General features: G+C 36.1%; 1 protein-coding gene across 5 annotated transcripts; it reads right to left on the bottom strand.

Annotated features, from left to right (window-relative positions):
- Positions 1–8,476: 8,476 nt before the first annotated feature.
- LOC113304543 lies at positions 8,477–11,324 on the bottom strand. Of its 5 annotated transcripts, XR_003338239.1 has the most exons (8): positions 11,145–11,324; positions 10,801–10,947; positions 10,626–10,676; positions 9,617–9,859; positions 9,093–9,199; positions 8,886–8,984; positions 8,697–8,752; positions 8,538–8,597 (listed from the first exon to the last, which is right to left on the bottom strand). XR_003338239.1 is itself a non-coding variant. In XM_026553678.1 (7 exons), the coding sequence occupies exons 2-7, from the start codon at positions 10,849–10,851 to the stop codon at positions 8,570–8,572; spliced, it is 528 nt and encodes a 175-aa protein (XP_026409463.1). In that variant the 5' UTR covers positions 10,852–10,947; positions 11,145–11,324; the 3' UTR covers positions 8,538–8,569. The 5 variants fall into 5 exon arrangements, 4 of the variants coding, with proteins under 4 accessions (XP_026409461.1, XP_026409460.1, XP_026409463.1 ...); XM_026553678.1 differs by lacking the exon at positions 9,093–9,199; XM_026553677.1 differs by lacking the exon at positions 8,538–8,597 and having other exon boundaries at positions 8,610–8,752.
- Between the last annotated feature and the right edge of the window lie 214 nt (positions 11,325–11,538).

Raw genomic sequence — 11,538 nt, forward strand, 5'->3', positions numbered from 1 at the left:
CTATAGGTTGCAACTCTATTTTGAGATTTGTAAGATTCTTTTCGGTTTGTCCTTTATTTTTTTCGTTTCTTTGTCATTTTGTGACAAAAAGGGGGAGAAATATATGGCGTAAACAAGTGATACTGGCATTGATTTTATATTAATTGGTATCACTAAGGAAAAGAACATTGGTGCTTAAACATTTATCTAAATGAAAGAGTGAAAGTATAAACTAAGGGGGGGGGGGGGGGTAACATATCATGAATTGGTATAACAAAGACGTGCGGATTGAAAATCTACCTATCTTCCTTTAGGTGGAGTATTAAATTTGTTATTATAATGTCGACAACGACATTTTTAAGAATTGAATGTATGCATATTACTGTGTTGTTGAATTCGGAAATCAAGAGTATGTGTAATGAATTCTTGTAATTTGTTTATCCATATGATGTAAGAGTTTTGTCACTAAAATTGACAAAGGGGGAGATTTTTAGAGCATAGCTCGGTTGAACCCACCAAGCATTGGTATGTCAAGTTTGGTTGTCATATTTTCGTGAATCAAAACTCATGTTAAGAGTCGCTTGATTATGTACTAGAGTCAACTTCGTATAGGTTAGCTTTAAAGTATTAGGATATGAGACATTACAAGTACTGCAAAGACTTGAAGATGTGCAGAAGCAAGGAGCTACAAGGACAACATCATCCTTCCACTTGAGGTTAGTGATATTTAACTTGAACTTCTTCATTCCCTAACGTATATTTCAAGTCGTGCATATTAAAAACAAAACTGCGAAGCATGATTGAACTCTAGATAGACATAGTATTAAGGAATACAATACGAGGTTTATTGCTTAACCATTAAACTTTGTAGATAAGACATCGACATAATCGTTTAAATGATATTGTGATTATGTATGGGTATGAGGTGAGGATTTCATCCTACGGAACAATGTTTTACATGTGTTCTAAGGAAGTAAATTCATGAACTTGGTTTGTGTAGTGGCTTAATCCTGAGAGTATTCAACTCTGGACAAGTTCCCGGGGTTTTTCTGCATTTGCGGTTTCCTCGTTAACAAAATATTGCTGTGTCATTTACTTTATATTTCCACATTATAATTGTTTTATTATAATTAAATTAAATTACACAAAAAACGTTAATTCATATTTACTTGATAAGTAATCCTATTGTGTTTGGTTAAGTCTGAACCTTTTATCAAGTAAACATACTTCGTTGTTGTGTTTTCTCGATCTTGTATCCATAGACGATCATATGAAGTGTGAACCGGTTAGTTACATTGTCTCGACTCAGTCCATGGACAATCACTTTCGGAGAAAGGACTTATAGGTAGGAAATTTTTCAGATTGAGGTATATTTGGATACCCTCGTCTTTACAACCACTTTCCCCCTGTCAGTCTAGTTGCTTATATTTTATATTTATCTCTACCATCCATTTCAGTCATAACCCTAGGTTTTGAATCCTACAAGAAAAAGTTCGAAGTTTGGTTTTCAAAAGCGACGGAATTGACAAGCTAGAGATTTGATTTTGTTTCTCTCTGCAAATATCAGCAGCAGCTGCACGCAATTGACGAAAATAGGGTGGTGAAAAAGCGGGGGTCTAACAACAACACCCAATACTTCACTTAGCAATATGTATGGACAAAATCGAATATACTTTTAAGAGAATCAACAAGACTCAATAAATTAAAAGTATATCAACGAGTTTATATCTCTCTCTTGATTTGATTTACTCAAGCAGGAACTGCGAGTTTTAATCAAATGCAAGGAATAACTTGGATGGTACCAAAGACCAATATCCAAGGATCAATCAATGACAATCAACAACCAAAGGTTGGATTACTCTAATTGATGATCTAACACACAACCTGTATTATTTCAATTATAAAGATAAAACAATATAATGCAGAAATTTAAATAACACAGACACCAGAAATTTTGTTAACGAGGAAACCGCAAATGCAGAAAAACCTCGGGACCTAGTCCAGATTGAACACACACTGTATTAAGCCGCTACAGACACTAGCCTACTCCAAGATAACTTCGGACTAGACTGTAGTTGAACCCCAATCAGTCTCCCACTGATCCAAGGTACAGTTGTACTCCCTACGCCTCTGATCCCAGCAGGATACTGCGCACTTGATTCCCTTAGCTGATCTCACCCACAACTAAGAGTTGCTACAACCCAAAATCGCAGGCTTTAACAATAAACAAATCTGTCTCCCGCAGAAAAGTTATCAAAGGATCAATCTGTCTCCCACAGATAAACCCTAAAGGTTTTGTTCCGTCTTTTGATAGTAATCAAGGTGAACATGAACATGTTGATAATCCGGTATTATATTCCCGAAGAACAACCTAGAGTTATCAATCACCTCACAACAATCTTAATCATATGGTAGCGAAAGAAGATGTTGCGGAATCACAAGTAATTATACGAAGATGTTTGTGACTACTTTTTATATCTTTCCTATCGGAGATATCAATATCAAGCCAATCAATTTAATTGTACTCGTACGATAGAAAATGCAAGATCAGATCACACAACTACGATAAAAGTAGTATAGGCCTGGCTTCACAATCCCAATGAAGTCTTTAAGTCGTTAACCTGCTTTTAGAAGAAGAAACCCAAAGGTTAAAGTAGAAACGACTCTAGCACGCAAACTAGTATCACACGTAAGGTGTGGGGATTAGTTTTGCACAATACTAGATGTTTCCTTTATATAGTCTTTCAAATCAGGGTTTTCCCTTCGTAACAAAGCAATCAATATCCACCGTTAGAAGAAAACCTGATTTAGATTCAAGCTAATATTTCTCAACCGTTAGATCGAAAACTTAGCTTGTTATACACACTTGACAATACACGTTTCTAGGTTTGTTAACCGTACCCAAACGTGTGCACTTGTTGGTTCAACAATAGTTAACCAATTAGTTAGCCATATGAGCATTTCATAACAACCATGTTATTCTTCACCATAACTAGTTCAAGTGACTTCAAATGAACTAGTTAGAGAGTTTTTCAATTGCAAGGAAATCTCATGTACTACACAAGACACAATTGAAGCAAAGATGATTTGATTCACTTGAATCGGTTCATGAACTTTTATAGCCACGGTTTGCAAACTGCATTCCTTAGTCTTTTTAAGTTTATGTTCAGAAATAATCTTTAGATATATAACCTTCTTAAATTCGCACACTAGGTTCGTGGACTTAAGCAACCGGGCAGAGTTTACAAACTCCAGCAGAAAATCTCGGCAAAAGACCTTCCGCCGGTTCGCAGACTGGGTTCACAGACTGGTACTCACGCAATTAGTTTGTCAACTCCAGCAGAATTTCTCGGGATGAGAAGTTCGGCAGTTCGCGGACTGAGTTTGAGGACTTGGCAACAAGCCATTCTTCCGGTTTCTCTTGATCAACAAAGTTCGCAAACTTTGATTCAAGGAATAGGACTTATGCACATATGTGTTTCCACAACAATACTTATGTCCATCATTGGTTATGTAATCGAAACTCTCATTCCAATCATTGAAGCATTCTTAGAGGACGTTATATAGTTGTTACACCATTTCTCGTCAAAGGAATTTTCAAGATGATTGAAACATACTAGGTAAATATAAACTTGATCGAAGCGAAAAGCTTACCAACACATATTTCGAGATATAGATAGGCGAGGTATAGTCGGCTCGAAATACCAAATGTGTATAATCTAAGTCTATATATATATCATACGAATTCTTGTCTCAAAGAGTAGGAGATAGAGTACATAGACTTTTGAGTGACAGATAAGTTCAAGTCTTCACAAACCTTTTTGTCGAGAAGTTCCACCGGTTTCTTGAGTAGTTATTCTACTTGTATTATGAATCTCCATGAGGTCCTTGAGCTCAACTACACTTTCTATCCTAGTCCGAGACTTAGCTATAATAGACTAGAAATCAAGACTTATAGTTTTTATCACTAGCATTGACAAACATTCTTGAGATAGCAACACATGCGAGTTCGACCGAGCAATGCTCTAACACTCTCCCCCTTTGTCAATTTTACTGACAAAACTATCAATATATATGGAATACAAAAAAGATAAAGAAACTTTAGTAGCTCATATTCGACATGTCTAATCTTCAACATTCCTCGAAATCTTCGTCACTTCCAAGTACTCCAATGATCCCAAAGGTTGTAAGTTTAGCATCACCGTTATTGAAGATCTGTATCTATAACAATGAGAAAGCATCGGTCTCGATCATTGTTATACAGTGTCATAGTATTGTTACACAACATCAAAGTTCAATTGTATCACAACTTCAACAATAATATTATGGTGATATGTATCACTCCCCCTTAGTCAATACTCCATCTCACATGGAAACCACTCCCCCTTACACAATGATCCGAAAATCATATGTATTTGTATTATGAACTACATATTAGTTCTCCCCCTTATTGTCAATAAAATTGGCAAAGGTACAAGAACGGGATCATAATGAAATTTCCGAAAGAGACATTTCATGACTAAAAGAAAAAAGTACATACCAACTAATTTAGATGCAATCATAAATCCGAAGCTAAATGCATACATCAAGAGTTTAAAGATACAAGATAACTCCTCTAAAATTCCACAGCCGCACACCCCTCAAGATATGACCATTAAGCACGAGTTCAAAATAACTCTCCCCCATTTGATGTCATTCCCGAAAGAACAACAAGAGCGACCTTAATTTCGAAGGAAAAGAAGGATTTTTATTGGACACCAAAAACCATGAGAATGATTTCCTATATCCAAAAACTCAATCAAATTAATCACAAGTAAAACCATGATTAATTTAATCGGAATACACAATCAATTAAACACAAAAAGTGATCAACTTAATTGATTATGCTCGACATAAGAGAACTTACGGGGCATACGAATAACATACCCATTAGAAAATGAATAGGATAGTTGTTCATATACTCAACATAAGAGGAATCTTACGGAGTATGAAAATACTCAACTGGATTAATTTCAAGAGAACCCATAATTAATCTAATTGGAATAAACAACCAAACTAATTACAAAAGTAATCAATTTAATTGACATTTGTTTTGCCCGACATAAAAAGACTTATGGAGCAATAACTAAATAACCAAACAAGATGATTAATTTAGTTCAAGAATGCTCAACATAAAGTACCTTACGGAACAACCAACAAAGCTAATAAAAAATTAATCAACTTGGTTGTATCGTGCTCAACATAAGACACATTACGGAGCCTCATAGTATTACATAGAATATGGATCAGGGATGATCAATACTGCGGAATATACAAGGATTCATTCTATCTTCCAATCACTATTTGCATAACGATATTAATAGACATAATCCTTGAAAACAAAAGATTTTAACCGATCTTCCGTCAAAGAATTGACAATATAGGCTTAACTTTTGTATTTGTCAAAATTCCATTCATTCTTTTACCAGTACGTGAATACCGACCATGAGCGACTTTACTTTTGACAAAGTATGGGACAATCACAGTTCACGGACGCAAACACACATATCCCATAACAAATTGAAATATCACAAAATCATAAAGATTAATATTGCAATACCATCTTTTTAATATTTTTAGAAAATAAACCCAAATCTCAAAAAAAACAAAAGATGAAAATAATAGCTATGTGTAGTCACAATCATTGTTATTCAAAGCACTAGTTATTCTTCCAACTAAATCAAAAAGAAGACATACTAGGCAACAATATCTTTGGTAAATTCTTTATCATTCCCGAACTCCTTGTCGTCAACATCCATTGGAACATAAGGTTCGTGGAGATAGGAGTTAATATCAACAAATCGTCTTGGCTGATGATGTCCAACCAGGGATTTCTGAATTTCCAAAGATCTTAAAACGCAAGCCTTTATTTCACGAATCTCCATTCTTACTTCCTTCAACTCGTCAACAACATCGAAAAAGTTCTGAGAGTTAGAAAGGACAGCCCTTGGCTTTCTTGTATTCCTCCTCTTTCTTTTTAAGGACGGAGATACTGTAGATTTCTCTTTTTCCTTGATTGATGGCTTAACAATCATGTTGACATCTTTTCCATCCAAAGACATGATGCTTAGAGAACAGTTATAAACAACTGGTTTTTGTGAGTGGAATTCACAATCTCATCAAGCAGTCTTAATATATAAAGGATATCAAAGAGAAAAAGAGAATGTAGGGTTCGCAACCTTTAGACAGGTTCGTGGACATCCAATTCTAAACCCTATAAAGAGTAGAATTATCGATAATAACCCTTTATTTGATAGACATGAAAAACAAACCTAAGAAAAAAAACTTTTCCTAAATCCTGAGCGGTACACAATCTTATCTCTTTTGATCAGGCACATGAGACAAGATTTACCAAACAACACAATTAATTTGTGATGTGGTGAACAACAATTTGTCCACCATTTTTCTCTTGAGAGGAATCCTATGACTTCTGTCTATCAAAGCGATTTGACCATACCTTCTTCTCTAATGGTCTTATTTTGTCTTTGGAAACCAACTTCTTAGACGAAGATAAAATCCTACATACCTCAGCAGTCTTCTGAGCAAGTTTAAGCTTCCTTGCTAATCGGTTTGCTCTTCGTTGAAGTTTATTGGCGTGCCTCACTTGATGTTTGTACTTGTAACATCTTGATAGTTCATGACCCTTCTAAGAACAAAACGAGCACGTCAAACTTGGATATTATTCAGGCATCTGTAATGTGAACGCATCTAGGCACATAGTAGATCCTGAAACATTACGACCAGAGTTTCCAAAGGATGGGTCAATTGATTCTTCCATCTTGATTGGATTCTCTTCTTCACCGAAACCATCAAGGCTGATATATGTATTGCTACAATTATCAAAATCAATGTTTTCACATAGAAGACCGACACTTGATTTCCTATCTTCATCAGAATCATAGATCTCATACATCTCATCAAGTGTTACAGCAAGACCTTTGTTCCCAATGTATTTTCTACGATTTGGGCACTCGTTTGCAAAATGACAAATCCTTTACACTTAAAGCACTGTGGCATATCCTCGTCATCAGCCTCGTCAGCATCCCTGTTTTTAGGAGGAACGCGATTGTGAGGTTTATCTGACAACCTAGGTTTGTCTCTTGAAAACCGTTTACTTATCTTCAATAGAATATCCCTAAACTGTCTTGTGATCAAGGAGACTGATTTGTAAAGATCTTCATCCAAAAAATCACCCTCAAACTGATCATCCTCAGAGACATAAACACTTTTACTTTTATCAAGTACTTTAGTGTTCTTCTGTGCTTTAAAGGCAACATCCTTTTCGATTTTGGATGTATGCTCATGATCAAAGATCTTTAGCTTTCCAACCAATGTATTTCTGAAAAGATTATCAAGGTTATTTCCCTCAATGATGGAATGCTTCTTAGACTCGTATCTAGATGGCAGCGATCTGAGAATTTTCAGTAGAATGTCCTTCTCAGGAATAGTCTTACCCAATGCAAAAGATGCATTAACAACTTCAGACACTTTGTGATTAACCTCATCAAATGTATCTTCATCTGCCATACGAAGGTTCTCCCAATCGGAATTAAGGTTTTGAAGCCTGGATTCCATTTCACTGGAGTTACCTTCAAATACGGTTTCTAAGATATCCCAAGCATCTTTAGACCTAGTGCAGTTTGACACATGGTGCTGAAGATTTGGGTAATGGCATGTATGATGACATTCAAACCTTCGGAGTTTTGCTTTGCAGCAAGTATCTCGGCAAGATTATATTCACCAATATTCTTGGGAACATTTATGTCTCCAACTGCCACAACGGGAACATCATAGCCATTAATAACATATACCTATGATTGAAAATCACGTGCTTGAAGAAAATCTCACATAGCAATTTTCCACCACAAGTAATTAGAGTCATCGAAGACTGGTGGTACGTTAATAGAGATAGCACCCTATCCATAGAGTCAAATCGCTACAAACACAGACTAGTAAGGTCTTAAACGTGTTTGCCTGCTCTGATACCAACTGAAAAAGCGGGGGTCTAACAACACCACCCAATATTTCGCTTAGAAATCTGTATGGACAAACTCGAATATACTTTTAAGAGAATCAACAAGACTCAATCAATTAAAAGTATATCAACGAGTTTATATCTCTCTCTTGATTTGATTACTCAAGCAGGAACTGCGAGTTCTAATCAAATACAAGGAATAACTTGGATGGTACCAAAGACCAATATCCAAGGATCAATCAATGATAATCAACAACCAAAGGTTGGATTACTCTAATTGATGATCTAACGCACAACCTGTATTATTTCAATTATAAAGATAAAACAATATAATGCGGAAATTGAATTAACACAGACACCAGAAATTTTGTTAACGAGGAAACCGCAAATGCAGAAAAACCCCGGGACCTAGTCCAGATTGAACACACACGGTATTAAGACGCTATACACACTAGCCTACTCCAAGCTAACTTCGGACTGGACTGTAATTGAACCCCAATCAGTGATCAGTCTCCCACTGATCCAAGGTACAGTTGTACTCTTTATGCCTCTGATCCCAACAGAATACTGCGCACTTCATTCCCTTAGCTGATCTAACCCACAACTAATATAATGAGCTTGATATAAGTGGCCGGTGAACAACAGTAGAGCTGAGACTACATTCATAACAAGTAACAGACAAGGTTTCTCAAAAACAACACACCGGAAGCTGGCCAACTCTTTGTTTTGCTCTCTAAGAAGATCCTCCTTCGCCCATGCCTGAAAAGATGGAATTAACTTTTTCGTTATTTTGTAATCTACAGGGTATCAACAACATGAAAGAGAAAAGTGAAGTTGCTCAACAAAACTAATAAGTCAATATAAAACTAAATGCAGAGGATGCACAACCTACCGCTTCATTATCTATAGTGATAGCACGAAGCTCTCTATCTTTCTCTTCCATTTGTAATTCCATCTCGTGTATGATGCTTTCCCTTTCTTCCAGTTGCTCCTACACAGATAAATAAAATAAAATAGAAGTCATCATATGACACTCAAACATTGTCTTTGTTCTTTGTTCTTTCAATGAAACAAAACAATTGTGGTGATGATCCATTACATGCAGTAAACCTCAATAAGAGATGAAGAACCAAGAGAATTCGAACATGAAACTGATCTCTTTATGCAAGACTCTAATGTTGCTGCTGCAGAACATGCACCTTTGTGCTATTGCAACGTGAAAAAACATTAGATACTATAAAAAATACCAGCAGAAATATCTGGCCCCATGTTGTACAAGTCTGAACAATGATAAGTTATTCTGCCGTAATTCTCATCTTTCATAATTTGCATTGCGACGGGATCCAAGTTTGTGGTTCACTAACTTCAATATATAGGGGAGTGAAGCAGGCTCTTACACTCACTTTTTAGATAGTAATGTTAAACCATTTCTGTTTTAAGTTCAGAGTATATTACTTTTGGCTAGCTGATTCCAGTTTGGGTTTCATGTGAACCGTGATAACCAAATTAGAATACTCCTATTTAAAAGAAATTCATCAATCACTAGCTAACTTTTCGTACACCAATTACAAAGTTTGGAAGAAAACCTCTTTAAATATATACCGTCGAGGATAGAGACCAAACCTTTAGTTCCTCATATGCATTCACGTGTTCCTTCATCTGAACATCAAAGCTGTTTTTCATTTCAACAATAGCAGATCTAGCCATTATCTGAGCTCGAAGCTCAACCTCCATATTATGCAGATCCTCTCTTTGTCTATACACACTATGAATTCTTTGTTGTAACATCTCATTGTCAAGTCCTCCCCCATCATCTATCGTAATAGAACAGTAATCCCCGTGATTCGGCTGAGTTCCATGCTGAACCTTTTTCATTATATACATCAAACTTAAATACAGAAACTACAACCTTTTTGTCTTTTCTTTTTTTTTTGACTTAAAAAGGGCAAATTTTATAAAAGAAAACTTAGTATCACCAAAGTAGTGACACCAAGGAAACAAAAGTTACATGGATGTATGCATCACTGTTAGAGCAAGAGCTATGGGATAGAGTGTTTTAGCACTCTATCCCTTTCAAAACGAACGAGGGACTAGGTGATAGTCTACAAATCCCACTATGCTATAGAGAAGGTGACACACTATCCGGCAAATTATGTGCCGTATACAAAAAAACAAGCACGAGATAATGAGTTGATAAAGAGTTAAATGGCGCCTACTGCTGTACGGGGTTTGAAGTTTGAAAGATCAACAAATAAGACTGACTTTTCCAAACAAAAAACAAAACTAAACCACATTACCCTAGTTCGCTTTTAAACGGACAATAATGTGCCTCATCATTTCTTATATATGCAGTAAACGGTTAACTGTCCCCCGTATTATCTCTCTTTCATTCAAACGGCTGACTAATAGCCGTATAGTGGGGACTTCCAACTACTCTTTCATTTGAACGAGTTGTTGATTGAGTTTGGGGTGAAAGGGGGTTTCCCTCTACCCATGGTAGCCTCAAATTTGATCAAATTCTCTAAAATCGTTCATTTTGATTGAGTCTCTCAACCCCATAGCCCTTGCTCTTACATAACAAAGTAGACAAATCAAACTACAACTTTTTTACTCTCCAAAAATAAAGCTTTACCTCATATACGGTTCTCTCATCAGACTGCCCAAACTTCGTTCTATTCACTTCCTGCCAATCAAATTACTTCATTTGTTAAAATTGCTAACAAGCAAACAAACAAAAAACCAAAAGCAAAAGAAAAAAAGCAACCCTAGCTTAATAAAAGGAAATGGGAATCATTAGTAGTACATACCTCATTAGTGTTGTTTCGAACCCCTAAATGGTTCGAAACATTACCCTCCATCGTATCAAAAGCTGCTAAAACCCTAACTCTCTCTTTCTTTTTTGAGCAACCAGCTTATAAATAAATAGACATTGATAGGTCTACTTGTCTAATTTGCTGCAAATCAAAACCTTAGTATTATTTGGCCAAAAAATTTAACAAAACCAAAATGGGAAAAAGAAAACCCTTCACTGAAAGCGAAAACAAAGAAAGAAAAAAAAAACAGCTCCAGCAAACCCATACATAGATAGTCAGCTCAAGAAGTTGAAAATGAAACCAAAATGAAAAAAAAATAAAAAATTTGGATGATTTACCAGAAAAAGGATGAATCTTTTTTCTTCTAGAGACTACAAAGAGAGATGGGAAAGGTAAATAAGAAAAGACGGAGGGATTCTAGAGAGAGCAATTGGATCTGGTTTAATTAGACTCCCGCCATTTAATAGTAAAAAGACTTCTGTGTGGATTGGGAGATTTGGGTTAGAGAGAGAACGAAACCTTACCCCTCCCTTCCGGTTGAAGGCTGTCTCAAGGCATACCCAATTTTTTTTTGAGGCATACAAGGTTTATTCTAACTGGTGTAAGTTGATGAGAGGTGTTTTCTAACCTGGCGTTTTTAGGGGCCACTCGAAAGGATTTAGGGGCCAACAATAAAACAAAAAAGGTCACCCAAAGGGAAAATGTAGCCAGCCCTTATCTCGCGTAATTCGT

Source organism: Papaver somniferum, chromosome 8 (genome assembly GCF_003573695.1).
Source record: "Papaver somniferum cultivar HN1 chromosome 8, ASM357369v1, whole genome shotgun sequence".
Lineage (NCBI taxonomy): Eukaryota > Viridiplantae > Streptophyta > Magnoliopsida > Ranunculales > Papaveraceae > Papaver > Papaver somniferum.

Coding starts and splice junctions, on each gene's coding strand:
- LOC113304543 (XM_026553675.1), bottom strand. CDS start 10,851: ATGGAGGGTAATGTTTCGAACCATTTAGGGGTTCGAAACAACACTAAT. Junction 10,677..10,800: donor TTCGAAACAACACTAATGAG/GTATGTACTACT, acceptor TTTGATTGGCAG/GAAGTGAATAGAACGAAGTT. Junction 8,753..8,885: donor TCACTATAGATAATGAAGCG/GTAGGTTGTGCA, acceptor CCATCTTTTCAG/GCATGGGCGAAGGAGGATCT.